This window comes from Calidris pugnax, unplaced genomic scaffold (assembly GCF_001431845.1).
Source record: "Calidris pugnax isolate Ruff unplaced genomic scaffold, ASM143184v1 scaffold211, whole genome shotgun sequence".
In the NCBI taxonomy this organism is placed as follows: domain Eukaryota; kingdom Metazoa; phylum Chordata; class Aves; order Charadriiformes; family Scolopacidae; genus Calidris; species Calidris pugnax.
Window position 1 is genome coordinate 2,323,900 of NW_015091083.1, and position 27,483 is coordinate 2,351,382.

At 40.2% G+C, this 27,483-nt stretch overlaps 2 protein-coding genes across 2 annotated transcripts in view; both read right to left on the reverse strand.

Moving 5' to 3' along the window:
• FBLN5 (fibulin 5) overlaps window positions 1–11,384 on the reverse strand; it is a 45,774-nt gene extending 34,390 nt beyond the window's left edge. Inside the window, exons 1-4 of the mRNA XM_014957478.1 lie at window positions 10,896–11,384; window positions 8,703–8,757; window positions 6,234–6,285; window positions 4,845–5,087 (exon numbers count right to left, since the gene is read on the reverse strand). Of these exons, the coding sequence (XP_014812964.1) occupies window positions 4,845–5,087; window positions 6,234–6,285; window positions 8,703–8,757; window positions 10,896–10,912 (367 nt within the window). The 5' untranslated portion in view covers window positions 10,913–11,384. The remainder of the gene's footprint in view (window positions 1–4,844; window positions 5,088–6,233; window positions 6,286–8,702; window positions 8,758–10,895) is intronic.
• A 12,658-nt stretch (window positions 11,385–24,042) lies between these two features.
• TRIP11 (thyroid hormone receptor interactor 11) overlaps window positions 24,043–27,483 on the reverse strand; it is a 34,021-nt gene continuing 30,580 nt past the window's right edge. Inside the window, exon 20 of the mRNA XM_014957472.1 lies at window positions 24,043–26,323. Coding sequence (XP_014812958.1) covers window positions 26,115–26,323 — 209 coding nt within the window. The 3' untranslated portion in view covers window positions 24,043–26,114. The remainder of the gene's footprint in view (window positions 26,324–27,483) is intronic.

Below are 27,483 nucleotides of genomic sequence, written 5' to 3' on the forward strand. Positions count from 1 at the left end.
ATCCTCAGCACAGCCCGCAAGACCTGGGCACCTTCTCCCAGGTCCCTGTTTCTTCATTTCCCTCTCCCCTCCCCAGAAATGCACATCAGGGTCCTTTATTTTGCTTGAAAACTTATCTAAGCACAGGCTGTTCTTAATGAGGTTGCACACAAGGCAGGTCAGTAGGATTGCAGGCTTGGATGTGGGCTTTAGATATGCTTGCAATATAAATGATAATGATCAAAACAACATCTGTGCAAAGGTAATGTTTTGAAGGAAGGAGTTTCACTCCATACTTGTAGGACTGGGGACCTGTACGTGGGGAATGTAGGAAGTCCTGGCAGTCTTTGAGAAATGAGGAAAGGTGAAGGCCCGTAAGCCTTCCGCCCTGTTTCCTCTCCACTGCCCAGCTGCGGAAGGGAGTGACAGAGTGGCTTTGGTGGGCACCTGCCATCCAGCCAAGGTCAACTCACCACATTTATTAACTCCTCTGGCCTCCTCCAGCCTCCTCCCTCCTTTCTGTCTCTAGGTCATACTTATCTTGCCTTATGCTTACACCTTTTCTAACGTCTACTTGTCTGTCTCTGCTTTCTCTGACTCCTCCATTGAACCCTCTTAGATGCCTCTCCACCCCCATCATCTCCTCACATTGTGCATTTGAATTAATGGGAGAGAAAGGAAAAATAAGAGCCCACCCATTACAGTTCTTTCCACAATGCCCAGAAGGATCTATGTTTGAGGCATGTTTTAAAGATCATTGTAAATCAGGAAACAGCAAGGTGGAGTGAAGGGAAATTGGAAAGAGCTCTCAGCTCATGAATGTATAATGCAAGAACATGGGCCCTCGCTCCAGTTTAATCCTGCCAACAGTTACTAGACCAAGTTCCTTGAAAAAAAAGTCATTATTTTGACTAACCATTCTGTATTTATAGAGAAGTAGTGCTAGAAGACAAACAGTTCAAGCAGTGCTCTTGCACTAGATGTTCTTTGCTTTTTCCTGTATGTGGTCTTTTATTCCAGCATTAATTGTGGTTATAAATTATTCCCAACCTGCTTTGGAATGAGTTTACACAGACTTCGTGCTGTTGAAAACACAGTACATTTATACATACAAGATATAAAGCATACAGCAACTCCAGGGGTAAAAATACCACGTATCGCGAATCAAACCCACAGAAGATTTAAAACATAATTATCATGAAAATAATTCTCTGCCTGTTGCCACAAATGGCTACAGCTACTTCTGCACCACGCAGAGGATAATGGAGTGGGAAAAGTGGTCACCAACAGGTGTCTTTGAGAGGGACGTGTGCCAGGAAAGGATATTTTTTTTCCCACAAAAGACAAGATCTGGAGATAAAAGAATCTTGTTAAGATTGATTGGTGAACAGGATGGGGAAGGAGCATGGACACCTAACCCCTGTCAATAACCATCTAGGTCAGAAAGGATGAGGCCAAAAAAGCTTGAAAGGCAGAAGAATGACTTGTATTTCTTTTTTTGCTGTCTTGGTGTATACCAGCCCCCAGCAGGGGGAATGTTATTTGAACCACCCGGGGTGCACATTCCTCTGAGAGCCAGGGAACGGGGAGCCTTGGCAGGATGGCCAGGTGCCAGCCCAGGACAGAGCGACCCTCTCACAGCCTTCCTACATCTGTCAGTTACAGCAAAGGAGGGGATAGAGAAAAACAAAACAAAACAAAACAAAAAACTCCAACTTGTTAACTCCCATACAGCTTTCAGGTCAAATTTTTATCCTGTTTCACTTTGGAAGTCTTTTGAACAAGCGCAGCGCTTCAAAGCTGAGGCTGCAAATCTCCCAGGGAAGGTTCCTGTGTTTAATAAGCCGTTTTGACTGGAATTCAAAAAGAAAGTAAAGATTTCTGTTGGCCTAGCTATAGAAAATGTGGCCCAGACCTGTAACCCCATATCTGACCAGACAAAAATGTGTACTTTGTTAAAAGTTGGAGATTTCTCAGAAACATTGGCATTAGAATAGCTCTAGTTCCCCTGAAGTCAATAGCAAAAAGCCTCATTATCTCTAATGGAAATACCTGTGACTAATTTTATTTGGAAAGAAGGTGCTGGAAGGCAGTGCCAGAACACTAACATAACAAACCTGTAAGTTATATAGTGGCTCAGCTACTGGGCAAAAGAGATTCCAGTTTACTCTTTGCAACCATTCCACCATAAAATTAACCCTTGTGGGGCTTCATATCCTAAAAGCATGCTGAATGCTGACAAGCCACAGAGAAACTGAAATACTATTAACATGATGCAATGCTTATAATTGGCATATAACAAGACAGAGTCATGACTCATGGGATTCAGACTTTCTTGAATGACCTGAGTGAAATTTTGGTGGTTTCTGAAGACCCTGTCAAGGTTGCCTGGTGCCTCATCTCCAAGGCCTTTGAGCATGAGGCTGCACATCACCCCTGTTAATGCACCAGAAGCCCTGGAAACAGATCAGTCCTTCCTACCACCACTGCAGTGACACATGTACTCCTATCACTGCCCTTGGTGTAGACATTTTCCATCCTAGGGCACACAGATAAAAAAATAAATACTGCATCAATACTGTGAACGTCTACAGAGGATTTCACTAAAATCTAATCACAGCAGAGACCCCTTCGTTCTGACAGGTCTTGTTTTCTTTAAGTTTTGTTTGTCTTTCTCTAACACAAATATGATCCATCATCTGCCCAAATTCAAACCTCATGTAGACTTTCAAAAACAGCTTCCAGCTAGCTGTGGTACTCAAATGACAGTCAGCCCTTTCCCATCTATTCTTGTTAATGTCTCTATTCACCAAACTTTTCCTCATGATTAAATTCCCATATTTGAAAGTTAAAGTGACAGAAGTGAACAGCCCTCACTGAAGAAAACTTTAGTCCTCACATTTCTTCCAGCGTGGATAGGAACATACATGCCCTTTGCAGGTTGGAAGGTCCACTGTAAATGTTTCCAAAATCCACCTGTTTTGATTAGTATGGTTTGTGTGCAGCGGGACTGAGAGGGTAAATTACAGAGCTTTCATTTCCCTTTTGATTTCAGCACTTCTTTTCCACTAACTGCCTCATTTCCTGATTCATCTATATCAAAGTTAGCAAAATGGAAACACTCCTGTAAGCTTACAAATCAGTTAATAAAATAACTGAAGTTGATCAATTTGCTAAGATCAGAGGGACTAGTTGCAATTTTCAAAGGACTGGGTAGTACATATGCTTATTTTTACAGCAAACTCATCAGTTATCCTAGGATTTCAAAACTCCTCATAAAAAAAAAAACCAACAGGTTGCTTTTTTTTTTATTTTCCAGTAGGTATTACTACTAGCACTGGTTAGAAAACACATTTTTCCCACCTTCAGACATAATGATGTGAATGATTCAAACACAGAAAAATGCTCCCCAAACTAGCTGAATTTAAATCTGCACGCTCACAGCTCCCATGAAGCATCATGGTGTCCTCACTTGGGAAGCAAACAAAATACATCATCTGAAACCACGTCCTGCCAGAAACTTCAGACAATAGGGCAGGATCAGCCCGAAAGACAAGTTAGTTTTAGTTCTTATGTTCTTCTGTAGCAGCATTCAAAAAAGAAATGTTCTGAGTTAAATGCAGTTCCTTACTCTACAGACAAGCGAAATTATTGAAAGCTCCTATATTCTGTAGTTTGGACTTTTTTTCTTGTCTAAGGCCTGTCCTAGGTCAAAAAAGATTTTGATAAAAACCTTCAGACAATTAGCTACATACAATAACAGATGAAAACCTCACTTTACCATTAGGACAGCTGAGACACAGAAACAATAGTGGTTATAGATTAACTCTGTGGTAGATCCGTGGGCTACATCTCCAGCATTTACCCTGACCAGCTGCCAATGATCAGTATGATCCTGATCTCTTGATTCCAAGTTTGGCATCAAAAGAAATATTTTGGCCAGTGGAATTTAATTTAGTTCAGAAATTTTCTCTCCATTCCTTCATAACATGACGTTATCAAAAGCAAGAAAACCACAGGGATACAGTCTAAATCTCCCTTACATTTGAGTAACACAGGAACAACTTATATCCAAGTTAAACACAGTATAAAATGAAGTGGAATCAGAATCTATCAAAAGATGCAAAAGTAGAAAAACTACCAACACAAGAAAATTTTCATAGGGTTATTTGATTTTTGCATTGGGGATTGGGGAATATCAAGGTGTCAGCACTCTGGGGCAGCGGTTCTTTCCCCACGTGTTTGCGCAGTGCCTTCAACAAGGGAGTTCCAGTCTCAGCTGAAGTCTACAGCCATTAACACACTGATAGTGCTAACAGTTGTGTACCACCCTCTAGATAAGCAATGTTTGTGCTCAATGGGCTCACAGTCTAAGTGAAGAACGCAAAGCACAGGAGAAAACAACTCTTATTTATACCATTTGAAGGAGGAAGACTGATATCCAGAAATCTGAACAATGTCACATACTGTCAATAACTGAATCAAGCGTTTCTCAGTCCCCATCTGATGCTTCAAATGGAGGGCCATCTATCTTCTCTCTCAGGGACAGAATCATAAACATAAAAGGCATGCCTTTGATGCACAGACAAATTACCTGCTATCAGATGGTTGTTTATCTCATAAAAACATTACTTCTCTCATAAAAGTTGGTTTCCTCATTAAATAATAGGATTAAATCATATCTTAGCTCGCATAGAATAATGACTATATGAAATGTAGAGCTCACATCCTTTAAAAAAAGTAGGCAAACTTCAAAAGACTGGGCTTGAGTGATACAGTAACTAAAGGAAAATTGAAGGACAATTGTTCTCCAATATCAGACAAGCTTCAATATAAATAAAAATATAAAGATTTCTACTACTTACCAGCACACTGATTGTTTTCATCCAACTGGAAACCAAATCGACAGATCAGAGGTCTTGTAACAGTAGGGTAGTTAGGAACCGGGCCTGGTGCTGGGGGCGGTGGATAAATATTTGAATAAGGATTCAGATATGGTGACCGATACACTGGGTTTGTTCGGGGTACGCATAAATAGCCACCATTCTGGTTGACACACACCATATCTCCTCTGCAGGCCTCAGGAATAGTCCGACATTCATCAATATCTGGAAGGAAAGAGCAAAAGTTAAATGAGTGACTGCTTCTTAATGGGACCTAAACAAAAAAATAGTTAACATGCTTTTCTCAAGACTTTGCTAAAAAATTTGATACTCTCTTTTGAATGGAAAAGCTAATCCTTCCTTGTGGAGCCTCACTTTGAAGTTACATCATACTAAAACAGGAAACATCCCATACATTCAACATATCCTGTGTTCTACTTGTTTTACTTCACTATTAGAGGGTAGAGGGAGAGGGGAAAGCCTCCTTTGTTATTCTATAAATGTTCAGTTTAAACACTGATTTACACATGGCTACAGCACGCTACTGCCTGTTCCTGCTAGAGGGTCTGTCCAAACCACAACATGCAGATCAGTATTTCAAACACTGGTGGTTTGGTTTGCCCAGCTGTGAAACTTGGATCCTGATTTGGAACTCCTGAGCTCCCTCCCACAGAAAAAGTTAGGGATGTTCAGATCTGGGGACATGGTTCAGGCCTCTTTCTTGCTCTGACCGAGATCGTTGCTGAATTAAATTTAGAAAGATACAAATGGTTTAGCCAAACTGAGCATTCAAGCAGTAGGTTGCTATGACAGGGCATGCACTCTGTAGCTGGTTTTTCCTGTACTGTTCGAGTGACTTGAATGCACGCAGAAGATGCTGCCCTGGAGACTGAATGTCATGGATAAAAAGATGCTAGAGGGTAAAGCGTGCTTCCCTATATTGCCTCAACAGCTCACTTGGAGTTTCAACCCTGAGCAGTGGTTGACTTTATCTGAGTCTCCAGGTGGAGGCTGCCAACAAAGATAGTAAATAGTCTGGAAGAGAAAGAGGAGGGTAAACAACCCGTGTAATTTGGCAACTAAACTGAGCTCTCAAACTCTTCTCAATGCATCACAGCTATTTGAGAAGCACTGATGGCCTATTAGGATCTCAACAATGTCAAAGATCAGTATATACTTCTGCTATGTAAATACACACACATATTTATATATACATATATATTTTTGTATATACATATACACAAACACACATATTTATCACACAGCAAGAATTTTTCAACTAAAACATACTAACGGCAGCACAATGTTAACTCAATGAAGTCAGGATTTCTGAACCCCAATTTAAATGTAGTGATTTAATTGAAGTCCTACCTAAGCATTGCCCAGAGGCACGGTCCAGGTCAAACCCATTAGTGCATTGTTGCTAAAATGAGAAAACAAAGGACACTCAGTGACTGTGAAATGACAGAGCTGCAGAGTCAAATGTTCATCTTAGTACAATTGTTCAGCACTATACAATACACCAAAATAAAGTTCCTTCCCCAAAGGACAGTCAGCAAGGGATGAACCTGAGGCGTCAGCACATATGCCAGCACCGAATAGAAGGTAGTTCCCTTCAGTGGTGACAGTATCAGGCTGTTCATCTCCCCTGGGGCAATCAACACATAATGTGCGATGGGTTCCATACCAGTTGTCAACAAAGATGTACATTCTTCTGTTTTGTGGTTTTGTTTTTGCCAGAGCAGGGTGGCTCAGTTAAAAGGTACTGGCTAACTTCTCTAAAATTCTGTGATTCTGAGATTCTGTGAAATGCCACGTTTAAGCAACTCAGAACATACATCTCAACATGTTGGCCATCTGACTGAATTGAAGCCATAGTTAAAACATAACAAGCTTTTAAAAAGTAAGGCTTTTACTTTACACCAAATACTTTGATTTTTAACTGATAAATCTTTACATGATGCCTGCTCTAGGCTTGCAAGGTTCCTTGTTCCTTCCTATCCTATGGTGCTGGTCTTTACCAGGGCTGCAGCCTGGAGTCTTCAGCACTTCATGTGTGATCCTCAGCTGGTCTAAAACAGTGCCAGTCCTGGCAATGGTCACATCAAAGCCCATTAAAATGATTCCCTGCTCTCCCAAGTTTTTGACTGGGCCTCCAAATATTTAACAGGGAACCCAAGCAGTTTCCACAAGCACGGTTAACAGGTTATACTAAAGGAATGTAAGGAAGAGATATCCAGAAAACAGGAACCACTGAAGTAACCAGAGGGCAGAGGGATGGAGTGTGCTCAAGATTCTTCCTTTTTTGCTGTTGTTCAATGAAAAAGACACTTATTTTTGGACTTTGTGGAAGAAATCAGTGGAAGGGTAAAAGTACTTGGTTCATGTTTGGAATGTAGTAAGTTGTAGATGGGAGACAAGGGGGAAGATGGGTACATCAGGGGAAGCCAGCCATGGCAGGAACCAGGGAGGGGACATGAAGTGAAACACGTGGCCCCCTTTGGACTGCATCTGCCACCTGCACACATGAATACACAAAACCACTTCTAGTAGTGTCAAACAACTATGAAGGAATTCTGCCTTCATTTATTTTGCCACTCTGAGGTGTTTTGGTATCATGCTGTGGAAAGACAAGATATTCTGATGGGAGAATGTATAACCAGCCTCATGTTTTAACAAATGTACATACTCTACTTTTTGTTCTCTTTTCTGTGCTGTGGTGTATACACTACACCTAGGGTAGCAGGAAAAGTTAAGATCGTTTTTAACAAAGTTATTTTCTTTTGGATAGTAACACTGAAACTACTGTAGAACTGGTTTCAACAACTTTCTGGAACTTTATTCTAGAAAATATTCCAATATTGTTGAAATGACCAGTTTCAATATCTTCAGAAAGAATTTGTTGCTGGCATCTTGGTTTAAAATCAATTTATGGTACAAGATGTCTTTATAAAAACAGCAATGGCAACATTATTTTTTTAAATTATAAAAACAAACCCTTAAAGACATCTCAAAAATTCTCCAGGGGCATGAAAAGCATTTCCCATAGAGATCTAATGCTCACAAAAGTATCAATAAGCATGCCATGTGCAGGAAATTTTCAATGTAGTAGAAAAAAAACGACTATATTTCAGAGTCTTTTGGCAAAGGTATTTAGAAACACAGCTCTGGACACTGAGTATATCTGGATTATCAACTAGGAATTCAAACTTAACATGCCTTTGGGAACTGTTTTTCCTAATTTAAAGTCCAAGTGGAGCCCAAGAACACAAAGAACTAATGCTTCTGCTATTTCAAAAACTGGACGGCTTTACTTCCATCCACCCTCAAAAGCCCTGCCTCTTGAACAAAAATGGTTTCGGGCATAAATTAAAATGAAAACTAGGATACAGTTATTCAGGATCACAGTCCAAAATTAAACAGCCTTAAGACAAGGTCCTGCTGTACACAGAAAATACCTATTTATGTGAATAAATTTTCCAAATGTGGAGGTTCCCCGCCACAGAACTGAGCTGTCCCTGCTCTCATGGGATGGCTTTTCTTATTTCCTTTTCCAGAATTGTTCAGTTCAGAGGCAGAATCAGATTTTCAGCGAGGTCCAGGTTTCTACAGGGATATTTTGCTGAGCTGGCAAAGATGAGTCAATCAGCTCGGTCCATGTTCAACTCCAGAATCCTGCTGGCTCCAAGTTCTCCCCTCTAAACCCTTAGACCACACAGCTTCCTTTCCATGTAAACCCCAGACCACAGAGCTTCCTCTTCACCTGCTCGCCAGTTACGGCTCATGCCATACAGCGCTTCAGCACAAAGCAGCACATAGATCTCTGCGTGCACCTCTCACCTGTGCTTTTCCAGGGCTTGAAAGGCAGACGGCCAGTGTGAAAGCAGTCAGTATCCTGTAATATGCACAGAAAATAGGCTGAAAACCTTCTGATAGCCAGGCTCATTACACAGCATTAAATACACATGGACAAATTAATTTTTAATGATGCTACAGCGTATTCCGCAGAGATTTGCAAACATAAATTTGGCCCCTGGAGAGGGGGGCCATAATAGAACTATGGACGAGATTCAGATCTCAGAGTCACTCATTTTACTATGGCTTTTTTTTGCAACTGGGATCAGAATAAGACTGAATATTTCTATTAACTAACGTATACCCCATATAGCAGCTGTTTAATGAACAGGCATGTAATCTTCAGTGAAGGATTTTTGCCGCTCTCTGACACCTTTCTTTTGAGAATATAAAAGCTTTTCTTGCAGATCATGCGCATTTTACAGCTGGGTAAAGCAGAGCGCAGGCCCTGCGGAAGCTCGCAGCGCAGCGCGTTGGCAGGGCTGCAGACATGTCGTGCAGGAGGTCCTGAATCCACGCCAGTCGCTCTAACCGCTAAACCGCATTTCATCCCCAGGAGGCTACATTTGAGATGAATCCATTTTCTTAGGGCCAGATTCTGTCCCTTTACTCAGTCTTGAGTAATACGTTGCTCTGCAAGTAGACGCACTGTGCCAGGTCATCAGCTAGTGGAAGCTGCTATCTTCAGTGGAGCCTTCCCCAGTTCTAGCAGTTAGTGGGACCTACTGGGTCTCTTCACTGCAACTGGAAGAAGAGGATCCCTCGCTAACAGAGCTCTATAGCTCTATTTGGAACTCCTTACCCAGAGCATCAAAATTCTGGTCAACTAAGCTCCCACCTCCAAGTATTTATTAACAAGCAGAAAAGGACAGTAAGAAATGATTTTTTTTGCTAAGTACTCTGGATTTCAGTGCTTTGCTGCTGCCTTATATAAAATTTCTTCTCAATACAATTAGACCCACATCTTGCTTATCTTGGATTCTAGTTCTGAATGGCAATTGTATATAATATATTCCCATAAAACCAGTACAGGAAGCAAGGGATATTTTAGGTAGCCTTAGTTCTGCTACCCAAGCAAGCTGCCAACTTTCTCTCTTCGAGCTGTCTCCGATTTCCAGTGCAAACTGAGCTGCTGAACAAGACCTACAAATGCATTAGGCAAAACCACATACAAACAGTGACCAACACATTTGAATACATTTGGTTTAAATGAGGAGACAGGCACAAGCTCTGAAAAGTGAACATAAATCCTAACACGGTTGTTCATAGCGCTGCGGAGACGGATCGTGCTTGCTGGCAGCTTGTGAGTGACAAGGAAAGGCAAATTCTGCACAGACTTTTCCTGTGTGTCGGATGCAAAGCATTCAAAGTACAACTTTATCCATTTACACTTGCACTTCATTTGTTGATTCCTCAAAGCTTTTTGAGGAGGTTTTAAAGCGTGCACTGGTATAAAGGCTGCAGGCTCACTTTGCATATAGCAAGAACAGCAGTAGAAGGAAATACAACAGGTTACAGCTGAACGTTACCGCACTTAGCAACTGGGCTTCGCTCTACATTACTGCAGAGCAGTGCACGCTAGCAAAATCCCCTATAAAACGGGTCAGACAAAACTCATACGTTTCTAGACAGTCTTTAGTTTCCGTTGTTACGAGATGATATATTTGTTCCTCTTGGTGGGGGGGTGACCTTACTGCCTCATACGTGTTCTGCCTGCAACCACCATCTCGATTTGCTCGTTACTTTGGATCTCAAATCCTCCCAAAAATTATTAACAGACACGCAGCACAGCCTATCAACACTGTACTCAGCTGGGCGCAGTAGCTTGCCCAGCAGGCAAAATATCTTAAACAAGCAATTAACTTCTGCAATAGTAACTAATTTAGCCTCAAATCAATCCCTGTAGCCAGCGGGATCATTTGCTGTCGCAGCTCAGCACTGCCGCGGATGCCGGGGTTCCTAAAGCACAGAGTACAAGCACAGATCAAGGAGGAAAGCGTCAGAGACAGCAAGCTTCAGGAACAGGCAGATCCTCCTTCCCCACCTCTGACAACTGCGAGCCCATCTCTTTGCAAATGGCTTTAGCAAGTGGATTGGCACACCGAATCCCTGCCACAGATACTTTCCACGAGCAGGTTTCCCTTCAGTAAGTAAAGAAGTTTCATGCACGCCACTTACCTTTTTAATCCTTGCATGTCCAAAACCGTTGGGGAAAGGTGGAAAAAAACCAGAGTCTGTGCTGATGAGTAACTAGAAAGTTTTTCCAAACATTACCCTCTGCTAGTACTTCAGTTCCTCAGTCATTTATAGTCCAAAGAATGAAATAGCAAGTAATGGAGAAGATCGGGAGCCGTCTGTACCTCCTCAGACACTGGAGAGAATACAGAGAAAGCACCTGGTTTTGCTTAGTTCTCTTCTGTAATTCAGCATTAAACCAATTGGAGGAGGAATGTTAAAAATGAACACTTCATTTTCTAAGTATGTTAAACAATGCAAATGGGGGCCTCAGCCTGGGACAGCTGGTTTAGATTACAAAGCTCACCAACTGGCGAGACTCCTCACAACAACCTCGAGGAGCCTGCCAGGATAAAACACTAACAGCTTGAAGGAAAGCCTCTCCCGCTGCAAACTTCACAGTTAAATGTGCCTCAGAGCAGAGAGCACCGTTATTGGACAGAAACCCTTAACAAGGGACCGGAGAAGGGAAGGGATTGTTTTCCTTGCTCTGAGAACAAAAAAAAAAAAAAAAAAGAAAAAAGAAAAAGTCAGGCTTTTTGGAGGCCCTCTAGCCGGTGTCTCGGCCGATGAATATGCAACACCGGCTGCGTCGTGCCAATGGCATACTGATGAAAGGTCTGACCCTCTGGGAGGTGAATAACTTGAATTCATGACGATTGTTGCAGCTACAGGAATGATATTGCTTGGGGATTATTTGAAAACAGGAATAAACAAATTAAAATGCTTAAAGGAAAACAAATGACTTGTCAACAAAACGCTGGCCCTTTTTTAAACTGACCCCACGCTTAAGGGAGCAGTTTGTGAAAGGAAATCTTTCTCAGGAAAGACATATCTTGCAGGTCTCCAGTTATGATTGAAGAGGAAGGAAATAAAGTACTTTTTCAGGTGTTCTGCAAGTTTGCCACAGGCAGAACTTTAGTAGGTCAAATAGAACCTTTATGAGATGTGAGAGGTAAGCAATCAGATGCTGCAAAGATCCAAAGATGAACACTGAAATTAAACACAGACATAGTCATAAAATGAATACTTTGAATGTCTGTGGAGTCTTCCATCTGAGGAAACCCTTTATTCCTAAGGAACATGAAATGTCCGAGAAGATAAAATCTAACATACATCTCTCTGTAACAGAATGAGAAACAGAGTTGTTATAACCGATATTCATAAAACTGGCCTCTAAGCATGGATATCCAGTTTTAGATACAGAGGTTGAGCTGTTTCAAGGTTGCTGAGCACCCACAAGTCATACTGGTGCCAATGGGAAGTACAAGAGCTCTGTATCTCACTAACTGGCTGTAATTGTCTGAATTACTTTTAAAAAATGACAACACCAGATGCTCTGTGCCATTTCTGACAGTTTGTCTCTTGGTGACTTGCTTACATCACTTGCATTGCATGGAAAATTAAACACTCTCCTACAACTATTCAAACATTTGCAGATAAATAAGAACTAATTAATTTATTTTAAATAGATTTCTCAGAAGCCTAACAAAAACTCACACAACAGACTTCTGAAGAAGCTTGCGGGCGTGTTGTGGAAGAAAGTTTTCTCATGGGTCACCAAACAGGCAAGAGACAGAAAGCAAAGACTGGGCAAATATTCATTGTGGCAAAAGGTTAAGAGTCAGTACTCTCATTACTCCATAAGTCTGGTGTTTCTCAATACACTCAACAATCTGGAGAGCTAATGATTCTAAAAGTAGCAGTGCTTACTCTATGTTAGATGCGTGGAGATCTACTGAAGCTATGAGAAACAGCTTTACAGCAAAGCAGGTGCTCTGAGCATCCATATGGTGGATGAAGAACTTGCTTCATATACTTGTTGAGACTCCTCTTGCTGATCCACAGCATTTTTCTCACCATCACAAGGTAAGATCATTGTATGTGTGCCAGACTAAGAAGTTTTGATTCATCAGCCAACTGGCAGAGGTGCTTCAGTGCTGGAGACAGGAGATGAATCCAGACCTGACCACCGAAGGGGCTCCCTTAAGAAGGGATACTGTGCAAATGTCTTGATTTTTCCTGTCTCCATCTGACAGCTGGAGTGGATAAAAACCAGAGTATAAAAAGTGTACCAAACCACAACTTGGGCTACTTTACAGTGTGGTGACTTTTTTTTTCCTAAATAAAAGGATCTGATGTTATGGCTAAGTGGAATTACTGCAGCACCTTTCTGTAAGTACCATCAGCCACAAAACAATGAGATGCAGCCACACTCTTCTCGCCATTCTCTTTGATATGAAGAGTTGCATAAAGGAAGAGATTCATGGTACATAAAAACTCTTTTGTTCACCCTATAAAAACATGGACAATTCAACATATCTTTCAACACCATCTGCTGATGCCTTCAGCATTTATGTTTAGGATGGTGGCTAAACTTCAGATCTAGCAGCACTCCCACTTCAATGGTCTCAACTATCCCCCGTTATAAAACCCGCTAGTTTATTTACATTAATGGTTTCTTTGTCTTCACGAGGGGATGCAGAACAGTCCACAGTACAAAATGGGGCTCTGTTGAGTAACTGAGTATACTCTTACCAGTGTGCTCTGTGCATAGCTAGGGTTGAAACTATAGCTCTAATTACGTTTGAGCCTTGGATTTTGAAAATTGTGTAATATATAATCATAAGGGGCACAAACTATGTCACGTAACCTTAACTCTACCCTCCTTGGATGAGGAGACTGAATGTATGAATTACAACATGCTCCTACAAATAATGCACAACACTTGGTTCGCAGGGACCCTCAGCACTGGATAACATAATCTAACAGCTTCTGAATGCTAAGACAAAAGCTGCATTTAGGTCAGGGAGCTCAGTAAGAGTTAACTACACTCAGCACTCCTAAACAAAAAGTCTGCTTCACAAGAACAAGTCCTCATCTAATAACTTTTACAACACTTCACCTCCTTTTTGAATTCTATCTGAAATTGCACTTACATTTCTCCAGAACGATACCTGCCAAACACCATTCTGAAATGTTCTTGTCATTTTTTTAAAGTTCACCCTCTCTGAACATTCTCAAGGACACAACCATACAGACCTGAATTCACTAATGCACTTTGCCAATAACTGACACTTTAAGGGCCTATGTCCAAGCTTTAGATGCCTAAAACATCAATTTTACTCCTACCAAACCTTATGGAACCAAATTTTCTATCAGCAAAACTGGTATAACACTTAGAGAACAATTGCTGAGCATTTGCAGGAACAATTACATTTTGATAGCACCTAAGCTCCATGGGATTCACAAGCTGGGCTTTTGCTTGACTATGGAGATGGATCTAAGTGTTCTTAGATACTGCCAAATAAGCAAGCTTCTGATATTGTCACATGTTGATATAACACATGACAGGCAGTGGCTTGAACTACACACATCTCACCCTACTGCCATATGAATTCCCAGAGCAGCTGGGAAACTTGGTTCCAAACCCTAATTCTGCCTGAAAAGGAGTAGAGCTTGTTTCTGTCACCTCCCAGGGCAGGATCCCAATTGCAAACTCTTGGTGCTCAGGGAAGGTTCCCTCTCCTTTTTCAAAGACGGGAAAGGTCTGAGGTCTGCTTCATTCAGTGTCTGAACTGTAACCGCCATCTCATAACGTCAACGACGCAATAACCTCTTCCAGATGGCTCCGGCCAGAAGCTCAAAAGCACAGTCCCACACATATTTTCCTTTCCTAGCCAAAACATAACACAAGCAAGAATTAACAGTGAAAATTAACATAATGTGTAATTTTAAAAACATTACTACTGCTAACTATAATGTCCCGTGAACATAAAGTCTCTGAGATGTCCTGGCGTGTTGTGTAGATTTGCAGGTTGCACCCTGTCGTTAGGAAGGAGAAAGGGTAACAGTTCCTGCTGTGCTGCTGTCGCTTGGAGCTGAGTTCTCTCAATGTGGTACAGCTACCATCCGTGCAAGATGTCCTTGGGGAAAAAGAGTCAATACAGCGTCCCTTTCTTCTCTCCTGTACCAGGATGCCACCCATCTTTCTGAAGCACGCGTTCCTTTGGGATGACAGTACCGCTGAGGAGATCACTGCTTCCCAAGACCAATAAGCAGAGTCCCCTTTTAACGTCATAGCAGATGTTCTCAGAACACCCTACCAGACAGACCACATAATCTAAAGTTTTTGTTTCACCTTACCTAACTCTGCATCTTATAAACATAGCTATCTTTACAGGTCTATGGTCACTCTGATACTGGTTTCTAACATGCATCTTCTTTTAGGAACAAAGTAATCAGTGGAAAACCCAGGCATCGCTGGGTCCATTCCGAAATGTAACAGCACTAAGCGTGGGCTGGCATCTGACTCCACTTTACTGCTTTGAGAACACAATAACCATCTCAACTAAATGAGGAAAAGTAGGATCTAGCAGTATGTATCCTGAAACTCAAAACAGTTTCAACCTCTGCCCAGTGAACTGCACCTGTTCTAAGACAAAACTCTTCCAGGTATAGTTCCCTTGGCTGAGACCAAATTTGATGTTCATGGTCACGTGTTTAGCTGTACTGTTTTCTAGGAAGGTCTCAGAAGGTGACCCGAGGCAAAAAAGAGTAATATTCTTGGCAGAATACTTCAGTATTTGTCAGGGTTTTTTTCCCCAACCAAAGTAAGGTAAGCAAACAAACTAAACCCTTTTTATAATATTCCCAGGAAAAATGCAGTGTCTTTCACAGCATTTTAGGTGCACGTGGCAACTCTCAGCAGGTCTTTTCATATTACCATTCACTTGCAACAGTATACAACATTCTTCTTGCTTTTTCAGTCCTTAAATGACCAGCATCTAAAACTATTTTCACGTTAAAAGTATATAGAACATCATCCTGTAAGTGAAGACAAAAGATCTCCTTGAGAACTCACAGCTCCCCCTTGAGTTATTGTGAGTATCGAGAACATGATGCCCCGGCCACCACTAATACTTTTGCTTTTTTTTTTTTTCTTCTGTTGAAACTCATCCTTGAGCATAGCTCCGGTAACTGCAATTCACATTTTTCCTGAAACTAGACAGACATTTTAGTTTGTTTTTGTTTATTTTATGATTGACATGTACATAAGCTAGGCTGCTGTCTTTTCTCCCCTGCATTTTTGTTAAACTGTCTAGACACTGTGGCTGAAAACAATACTCTTTAATCTCATGATAAGATGCTTACCAGCCCCCTCCAATAACAAGCGTAAATCCTTTATGGCCAGTTTCAGCTAAGAATGACCTTCCATAAATAAAGGCCTAAAACCTCTTAATACTTCTGGACCAAGACTCAAGTCTGTTCACTATTTGAGCAAGCCAACATCCAGTCTTTGCAAGCACCTGGGATGCGGAAACCACTGGTCTCCAATTATGAACAGACAGTTAGAAGTATGTACTAAAATCTTCCTTAGAAATACTGAGGGCCAGTTTATTTTATGCTGAAATGCCTCAAGACCACGGTGTCTTCTGCAGTTTCTCAAGTTCTTTACTAACTCATGCTCCATACCATACAGGCACATGTGGTACAGCAGCATCAGGCTGACTGGAGCCACCAGTTCACCCTTCCAGGGTAACCTGGCAGCATTCCCTGTCTGCCAGGGCGTCTGTGCTAGTAAAGCTTCACCTCTGCTTCCTCCTCTCCCAGGTACTTCGCTTCCATCACACAAAATCTACCTTGTGGGTGGGTTTTGTTGTGGTTTTTTTTTTTTTCTTTCCAGATTTAGTAGAGCATCCTTTCTCCTTTTAGTCTCCTTAGGCAATTCTCTCCATTTTTAGCCAGAGCAAAAGGTTACCCTCCATAGGGGCGAGTACATTCTGCATTTTCCATTAAAACACTTCAGGTTCTGAGCAAACCCAAACAAGTCTGTGGAAATGCCATCTCTCAACGGGGATGTTTGAATGTTCACAAATATGTGCAGTATTTTTGTAAAGGCACCTGCCAGAACCCTGCTGATGAATCCAGAGTAGAAAAATATTTGACATCAGCCCTCTCTTCCAGAGCTTCTCTCTTTCCAAGTGGTGGAAAACATTCCCTTTTTAAACATGTTTCACTCTTCTAGGTGCACAGATAAGCAAAGACTACTGGTTTCTTTTTCCAGTAAAACAATCAGCAAGATGTCCCTGTTTTTTGGATCTTTTCCTCATCTTAGGATTTCCCAGGTTATATGTTAGATAAATAGAGGAGTGGCAGAAATTTTCCATATGAGGAAAGGGATAATTTTGACTGTTTTGCACTTAACTGCTTTCCTAACCCTAGAAGACATTTATAAACTTCTCTTCAATCCAAAAACTACTACACTTTATTTATTTATTCCCATAGCAGGGATTACACCATTTTGCAATTTACCTGTTTACTTTTGGGATTTTCTAAGTTACCCACACTGCTTGGAAATAAACTGGCTATGAAATTGGGTGATAAAAATGACATGGGTTATCTATTTGTTTGCAGAGTCATTAGTCACCTCCCTGCAGCAATGAGGGCTGCTGGAAGGAAGCAGTTCAGAGTGCTATAGGTGCTAATTCCAGGGACGTACTCCTGTTGGCTAGTTCTGCTGTACACATGCTGCAGTGCTCACAAAGTCTTGCAAAATGATGCAGTTCACAGCACGATTTATTTCTTTTGTTTTTTGTAATATGCCAGCCTTTGCTTTGACTCATACTTGTTGGCAAAGCACAAGGAGCTCTGCAGAACCAGGAGCTCCCTCCACACCATCAGCCTGGCTGTTCCCAGTCCATTTGGGTACTGGGGGGGACCAGAACCTCAAGCAGCCACGAGAAAAGCTGGTGAAACTGGACCCTTTTCCCACCAGAGGCACTTCTGCTGCTAACAGAGCCCCTAGTTGGAGCCTGATAAAGCAATCAGTCCCCATTTCGTCCCCTTTTTCCAGAACAAAATTCAAGAAGCTGAAGTTGTGCCAGATGAAAAGAATAGAAAGGAACAAATGCTCTGACAGGTTCAATGTGAAAAACAGAAAAGCAGGCCAAGAAAGTTTGAGAAACAAATCGTAAGAAGCATAAAAGCTAATAAAAAAAATTCTTTTCAGACACACCAAGAGCAGGAAAACTGCCAAACAGTCTGCAAGGCCAACAGATGAACAAGGTATAAAAATAACACTTAGAAAAGATAAAATCACAGTAAAAAGTTAAGTGATTTTTCTTCATCTGCATTTTCTAGAAAAACTTAAGGTGTTCCCATAGTGGAATTAAAAAAGAATAATAAAAAAAAAGATCATATTTGGGAGGATCTGCTTAAAATTGAAGCAGAAGAGGTGGTAGAACAAATCAAGAAAATGAAGAGTAATAATCCCTCAGAACTCACCTGACATTTAGAAAGTACATGTAACTGAATTAAATGTGAAGATATGTAACAGCTGAATTATTTACCATAAGCAGAACCTCATGCATAATTGCCTTAGTACTAGAAGACAAGAAGGTACAAATAATAGGTTTCCATATAATGCTTAATAAAATATAGAACAGTAAAACCACTATATCAGTATAAAATCAGTAGCACGGCACAGACTTTGTCTTGAACTTTTAGGCATAGATTTTCTTGGTGGTTATCCTTCACAACCACATATCTAAGAAAACTAGTTCTGATCCATGGTATATGGGTTTACGTTTACATTTACTCTGTTACTCTATGCTACTACAACCGGTTCCAGCCAACTCCTAACTGGTACCTGTAAACAGCAAACAGGAAGTTTCCCCAGCAGAAACTTGGGAATTTGGGTATAACAGTTGCTGGTTCTTTCTAAGTCTAGGATTTCATCTACAGTCTTTGTAGCCGCCCTTGGCAGCCCAAGAAAGGGACCATGGTATGGGCACCGAGGCTGAGCTAGGTGTGGATAAGACTCCCGGGTGTCTTGGCACTGGAACATGCCATTTGGAGGTCTGCTGAGATACCTTTAGAAGATTGGAGGGCGGAGGGAAGAACTCCAGAAGGTAAGTCCAACTGCTTTTTGAAGTGGAATGCTTGAGTTCAGGAGAAGACCCCTGCAGGCAGAGTGCTGAGCCAGAGGGCTCCCTGCATGCCCAGTCCAAGTAGGCAGGGTCTGGGCAGCACATCACAGTCATTGTTCTGTCAAGGTCCAGTAAAGACAGAGGTACCACCTACAAGACCTTTGCCGGCAGGAGGCACTCTACAGGTCCTTGATCCTGCCTCCTCTGCAGACAGTGTGCATTCAGAGTCTGGGTTTGGGTCCAGACAGATCTGGCACATCTAGTTATGACTCACTCGGTTTTCTTTAGAATCCTGTACTCCTCAAATTGTTGTAGTTTCATAATAAGCCTCCTCTAAGTTTGCTGAAAACTGTTAAACGCATCTGTTCCTGCTCCTATTGTCAAAAATAAGGCAGTCTTCTGTTTGCCTTCATTTTTATTGGCACCCACTACTCGAGCATACAGAGCAAAGTGCAGCCTAAATATTTTCCAATTCTATTTCCAGAAAAAAGTTTCAGTTTTGACGACTATTTTTCAGTGCTCCAGTCTACCATTCAAGTCACTTTCTTTACTGTATTTTTACTCCTGGTACAATTCAGTGTTGGATCCATGGTAGGGTATGTAAACAGAAACATATGGATGAATCAAAATCAACTCACTGATCTGCTTGTAACTCTGAAAACACTCTTTTATTACAAACAACAGCTTCACTCAAATACTTTAATACCTTATAACAATAGAAGAAACTGCAGGAGACAGGGAAACATTTTTATATAAAGACTGATTTTACAACCAACCTTTTATGTGGTTGGTTCCCCTCACAACTACCCGAATCCTTTATTTCCCTTCCTTTATGCAGTTTCTCAAACACCTGCACCTGAAAATGTTCATAATCACTGTCACGGTCATTAGCAATTGTTCTGAGAAATGATGTGGCAGCTCTCATCTTTTATAGCTGTTCCCATTAACAAACTAATATTTTTATCCAACTTGCCTTATTTGTTCAGAACTACTACTATCACTTGCTGTTGTGCTATTTACAGCTTTGTTGCTTAAGTGAAATATATTGCTATTGATAAAACTACACTTACTGGTCAGGAACCCCATGAATTAAGGATACCTAAGTTGTATAAATCAGGGTAGCTTTACTTAGTTGTGCAAATCGAGTTGCCTCTGTCAAACTTAGGATGGGCTCCCATGACATTGCTCCCCCAGACTGTGTCTCTGGACAGTGTCCAAAGGTCAAAGTCTCAAAACCTCAGCATGCATTTAGCTCCTGACTCCCTGATTTAGAGAAGTTTAGATTTAAAGTATTATAACTCTTCTGTTCTCAGAGGGCTGTGTTTAGCAGCACTTCCCATTCTGGGGAGTCAGGAGCTACCACCACTCTGCTTTTACCAGGTTGAGATCAATCATGCAACTATCCTTGCCCGACAGAATTGCCTGCATAGAAAGCTGCCAAATGATAAAATATACACTGTTCTGAGTATGTTACCTGCCTTTTTTCCCTGACCCCTTGCACTATTAATGATTCTACCAACAAACATTAGATACAAACTGGCTGTGCTACAGTGATGGCTAATAGTTTGTATTTCATAATGGTATAAAAGAAATACGTCCTACTGCCTCAAATCTGTAAAACCTCTTTGGTCTGTGCCCCAAAGCTGCCCTTGCTGCAATTCAGTCCATCTCATGTGACCATCTTGAGATTCACTGGGGTAACACAGGCAGCATCTGACGCCGCAAGTGAAAACCTGCCACATTCCCCTCACCTTGATGACACTGGCTGATACTCCAACTCCAGCCAGAATTAGGTTTCCTTTACAGTAAGGGAGACAGACCAAGGTTCTGTGTTGTCAGTACAAGGGTCAGACTTGCCTACTTTCTTAACACACACAAAAAATAGGCATAAGTAGTTTGTTTCCCTGATCCCATCGCTCTGTAGCCTGTCAGTGCTTGTTGAAACGCTACCTGACACGGGGCTTCTGAATTCTGTTCTGTCAATCACTGACAAAACCCTCTAATACCAGTTGACCATAACTCAAATATTACTACCATTTTCCATAGACTAATACTTTTTAAATGGTTCTCTCATTAAAAAGAATGGTTAATTGCAAGCATTGAAAACTAGATCGAGCCATGGGGAAATACACTTTCTGATCTATTCCCTGGCAAACAGTGCACAGAATTTCTTTCATTCCTTTGTTCATGCAGTTCTCACCTGATCCACATGCAAAACTCTCTGCTGCTGACAAGTTCAGCAGCCACATGAAGTACCAAGACCAAACCACAACAACAAGTTATTGGTAACAAGAAGGGTCTTCCCAAAGCCTGGGGGGCTTGTGAGGGCCGTTGAAAAGCAAGTATTGAGTAAAAGCAAGCTGCAAAGAAAGCTGTGTATCTCGGGGATAAGCAGAAGAGCACAGCCTGTCACAGCCACTACAGCAGGAGCAAATGTACCAATAAAAGCGAAGCCGAGAAGGTCCTGATGCAAGACACACAAGAAATACTCTCCTTTTTTAGGATGTTACAGGAAGACAACTCTCACATCACATACACTGAACGATATTGGTTATTTTTGGTTTTGTCAGGACACAAATGGCAAAATACATTCAGAGACACATTTTCTAGTTTAGGTGGTGAAGAACACCTTTTTCTTCAGAAAAAAAATGAAAAAAATTCACCTTCAAGTTTCCTGCTGTCAGAGGCACATTTTAGTTAGACTTCAGTAAAGGAGCATCCCCTCTTTTTTTACCTTAAACTTTTGACTTGCTCTGAATCTCTTTCTAAGCAATTCGAGAGGTCACTCCTTTTTCAGCTGCGAACTCCACAACTAGATGCAAACATTTGAAAGACATCCTTATCTCGTTAGGTGATGTAGCAGCATCCACGCTCAGCTTCTGCAACCACAAGAGGCATCCCAGCTGCAGTACTACAACGCGAGCAAGAATTGATAGTTACAGGAGAAACTCTAAATAGCGCACATTGACATTGGAAGAAAATATTGCCATGGTAATAGGAATGAGACAGAATTAGCAGAAGCAGAGTTAATAAAAGGGGCACTTACTTTCTGGGTGTAACATTCCACATTGCTGGAACCAGGAGCAGCAAGGGAGCTGCTCATGTTCCCTTAAAGGGGGAAACTTTTATGTATGGCTCCCAATGAGAACAATCCAAAAACCCCTCAAAATCCCCAACCCAAGGCGTAGAAGAACTCAAATAAAAATGCCTACAAGAAGAGAAAAAGGGGTGTTTTCAGTCTGCTTAAGAGGCCTGGGAAACATTTTTGGTGTTATTGCAGATATTCACAGTATTAGCTGATCATCACAGACAAAAAGAGGTTAAGCTTTTCAAAGGCAGTTTTGGCAGAAACCTGAGTACAAACGGTATTAATTTTAAAATCTAATCTGTGAGAAGCTCTTTAATGGCTATGCTAACACAAGAGTAGAGAAAGATTAATTCACTATCAGTGCTCAAGAATGATGTATAACATCTGTGAACACTTAAAAAGAAATTAGATTTAACCAGCAATGCCACAAGCTGAATAAGACAGAATGACACCAAATTACTTAATAGGGGCACTTAATGAATGATAAATGCCCGTTCTTATGTATGAAAAAATTAAGTTACCTCCCAATTGCTATTTCCTACCAGAAAAACAAGCCTTCAATTGCTTAATTCAATTTCCTTCTGCTTGGCAAGATGTTTGAGGGTTTTAGCAGCACTGCTGAACTCCCAATTTGGAATAAATTTGTCCAAATTAGCCTTTCAACAAATTTTACACATACAATGCCTTTAATTCCTCAAGCCTTATTGCTACCACTGCCGTATGTGTATATATACCTATATGTATGATTTTAAACATTGACTAAAGTATATTGACACAACAATTACTTTGGTTTGAATGTCTAGATAAATCAAAGACTTCCCTCTGTTTGAAAGAATGAATGAAGCTGTTAGCCCTGCTATTTCCAAAGTATTCTAATGTCTCTCCATATTAAACAATGGTTTGTATTTTTTCTTCAATTATGTGCCTAAAAAAAAAAATTTATAGAAGTTAAATCTACTCCCAAAGTGGGAGCATTTGAGATGACATGACATCAAGTTTAGAATTATGTCTGATTAAACAGGCTGAGAACTGATATTTGGTTAAGAAATTTTCTCTTACACTGGTCACTGTAGTGTGACAAATTATGTGGCTCTATAGCATTGACTAACTGGTTTAATGCAGAAGAATTTCATTAAAAAATAACAATTGTATATTCTTTTACAATAATAATTAGAAAGATCAATCCATTACTTCCTTCCCTTTGCACAGAATGCAGGATGAGCAAAGAACAGCAAAAAATGAGTCTAAAAAGAACAGAAAATCCTAGCCCTTACTTTTCTCCCTTACATCAAGTTTGCAAAATTAATTTCTTACTACAATTCTGTTACCTTACCACTATACATCACCAACAGCTTGTTAGACCAAAACTAGGCAGACCATACTCTTCTTTTCTTGCAAAAACAAGGTGAAAGACAACAATTAAGCTAAATGAAGAAAAAAAACTTTCAACTACCACACCTGCTCATAAATTCCACAAAGAATTCCCCCCACTCTCCCCCCCCACTGCTGTGTGAAAGACCCACACAATTAACAGGATAGACTACATGAGTCACATACTTACATGTGGGAAACTGGTAAGGTAAATATGTATGAAACAGTTATCAAGCACAAAGTAAACACAGAAGAAAAATTAGAGGAAAATCTCTATCTGCTAATCTTTCAATAACAACAAATCTTGAAGGCTTATAATACTCTATGAAACAGTCAAAGAAAGAAGAGAGAAATGAGGCAATGAAGTTGTTCTACACTTTTTAGTGGGAAAGTACTGCCTGGAACACAGAGGATATTTGATTTCTAACAAAGCAACAAGACCCACCAGTGTAGTTGTGGAATAAGCCCTAGAACAGAAAGCTCTTAGACAAGGGAATTTTCTGCATAGTTCAACAGACCTCCTACAACTTAAGGACTGAAGCCTCTTATCTCTCTCCTATAGAGGATTTTCTTCTCTCTGAAGTAGCTAAATAAGGAACTCTGAAGTTCTTCGATACCTTTGCTTGGTTTTAGACTTCCTTCCTCAAACTCATAGCTCACCGGATGAATGTAGCTGATTTACAGCATGCAGAAACAAATGGTCTTACCATGTTTTATTTATTGGCATTTATAAAGCTTCCTGGAAGAGAAACATATACATATTAAGTTCTCTGCAATTAAAGAAAAAAAAAATTGCACAAAAAAGTTAAGATCTGCTCAATTAATATATTCAGAGGATAGGGAGCAACACGAGTCCATTTGTAATTTACAATATGTAGGTCACATAATTTTTAAAAACTAAACATTTCCTTCTGCTTTGGCTCACCAAAAGGTGATTTTATCCTGAAGCAGCTACATATCCTTAAATAGACATGGCTACAAGAACAAGAGAGACTGCAGAGAAGCCATTTGATTTCAGTTTCCTTTATATTTTTTACAGAAAAAGGTACCTATTCCAGTCCAGTTTAAATGAAGATATGCATTTGTCGTACCACACTGAAATGTTCTCAGCCGAGGTAATTTCAAATTCTCATTACCTTTATTATGTAATGCAGAATTTACTTTGGTATACTACGTGTGGCTGCTATCCTTTAAGAAATCAGACTTCCAAATTACTTACTTTGTCTACAATGGAGTAGAAAATTTAAAATAAAAATTCAACATGGTCAATCCACTTCCAAATTTGAATAAGTCTTCCATGAAACAATAACATACTGGAGAAAAGGGACCCAAGAAGTTCTTAAGGTAAATACAAGAATTAAGAAAACTTTGCTAGATTTCAAGGCAACCAAAAAAAAAACAAACACCAAACACTATTTGACCGCTACATAAATAAATGCAAAGATTTCTTGCATTATTTTGGTTGATTCTGTACAAGTTTCAATAATTAATTTTATTTAAATAAAACTCTTAACAACCATTTAATCCAGGATCTTAATGAAAATGAGAAGTAAAGGTTGACAGTTCTAATATAGAACTTTCACAACAGTTATCTTAACACTGACTAAACAAGGAATGGCATACAAAAAGATTCAGGAATTACACATTTTAAACTGAAGATGTCTTATCTTGGATTCACTATGAAGACAACTTTTGCAAGATGACTCTCCGGGTTCTATCCTTAAGTATGCAACTTCATTCTTTACCTGCCAAACAAAGTGTTCAAGTTATAACAGCAAAATTTACGGAATAATTGACTTTGGCCTTGGTCTCACAAAGACCTATTTACACGTTTGAGATAAGTAAGCATCTTCTTCCCTTTAAATTCTATACACATGTTCAAGCTTTAAGCATATATTTGGATCTACAAAATCCTGCAAGATAAAAAGTCTCTGAAATATACATCTTAGACCATTAGAGTATAGTCTCTTACTATATGTGAGCCTGTATTTTGCTAAGTTACTCACTCTGCATCACATGGACACCTCTAGAAAATGAAGCACACACATCCACAGTTAACTCCTTGGTGCTGATGGGTTTGACTGCTAAAAGCAGCTATTGATCAGGGGAAAAGGTGGTGGTGGGGAATTACATCATTGTGCAAAAAGAGATTAACATGCCTCAAATTGCCCCCAAATGTGACCAATCCTGTAAATAAGAGATACATGCCCTAGTGGACATTAAGTAAATGTCATACATTGTTTGCGGAAGGCTGCAGTACCCAATAATCACACTCCCATGTGCTCACCATCTTATTCTTTGGAGTTTGCCTAATTTGAACACCTCAAATAAGATCAATTCTGGCTGGAGATTTTTTAAAAATTCTGGTTCTTGAAGGCTCACTGCTAGTGGCAGATTGTTTTAATGGAAAAACGGGTCTCAACACCAAGAAGTTAATGCTGTCTATGCATAATTGAAACAACTCAGAATATAACTAAGGTTTAAAAATCCTCTGTTTGTCTTGTGACAATCTAGCAACAAGACAGACTTATTTTTTTCCTCAGTCTAAGATTTAACCCACGCGAAAAATTAATGCCTGCTATAAAGAAGGCAGTTACTCATGCCACTATTAGAATTTCCAAAGCACTGGGTAGTTCATAATTAAAAGAACAGCAAGGTACAATTGCAAACAAGTACACGACTTTTTACAGAAGGCCTCATTGTGGTAAATTATATACAGCATAGTGTTCTCATTTTCCTTAAAGTGCTACTATCATATTGATACAAGATCATCTATTGTTTTAGGAGGTCTTTTAATACAGCACCAGCGCTGGCATCAGGGGACACTGGCAGCGGAGTAAAAGTAGGCAACGCATCAGAAATAGGCTTCATAAGCAGATGTCCAGAACTACTAGCAGGTGTTATGAGAGGCACTGCTGCAGATCGAGGTGCTAAAAATGGATTTGTATCTGGTCTTCTGCTTGTTCCCGAGACTGCAGAATCTGAAATGTAAAACAGAACCCAAGAACAAAACCACTTTGTTACAAAGCATTCATAAGTCTACCCAATTTTACAGCATTTGTTCACACACAAGTTCTAAAATTGCTTATTAGTTTTGCAACATAAAAATACTATCTTTTTGCCATGGACTGCAGATGCTCTCAAAGACTTTTGTTCCCTCTATCTTCTTTCATCTTGGATCTCATCTGCCACTGCTGCTTTTGCTGAACAATTCCTTTGTCTACACTTCAAGCAACAAGTTACAAGACTGACTTAAATATCAGGGCACTCCCAGGACCTGTTGGCAACTGAAATCCAGTAACAGCTCAGGCTCCCCAAAAAAATCAATACACCTCTGTCACAGGCAACGTGAACACCCTTTGCATGCAGTGTCAGACAGGAAATATCTGTCACATTGACTCCAGCACAATGCAAAGGGGTAAGGGTCCTTGTGCACTACAATGGGGCACCCAGGTAGGTTTCCCACCCCGTGGTGTACTGCCACAGCTTCCCCAGGATACAGCCCCAAAAAAACCCCTGTAAATAAACACCACAGACAGCGAGCCACTATTTAGTCTTCAGACAAAAAGTTTGCTCACTAGTCAAATTCTAACAAAATTTTAGTTTTAATAAAGAAATGTATTAATAAACTATTTTTCTTTCATCTAACAATCAACTTGTCCCTCCTCGCCTTTCCCCATCTAATCGTCACTCAGCTCCAGATGTTACCTGTTCTCAAGGTTCCTACACCAGATGTAGAGCAGAAACTAAACTGACATTCCTATATTATACTAATTGTTTAGACAGGTGATTTTATTCAGATTTTTTTTAAGAAAGGTTTTTCATCATACAAACATTTGAATTCTCATAAATGTGTTTCTGTGTGGATATTATACTGACATTCATAAACTTAAAAAGTACCTAAACAATTAAAGATATATATTATGGCTGCCTGGTTTTACAAGCCAGCAATTTAGCTCCTGAATGGATAAAAGGAATCAAGAATTTACTTCTTCCAGACAAGGACATTGGTTTTTTGCCAAGTAAAATAGGTACTTTACCTATTATACTGCTGCTATGCTACAAGGAAGAAGAGTAAAAAGAAAATAAAACTTAATTCAGGTTTATTAAAAAAATAAAATATTGCTTTCAGAGATAAAAT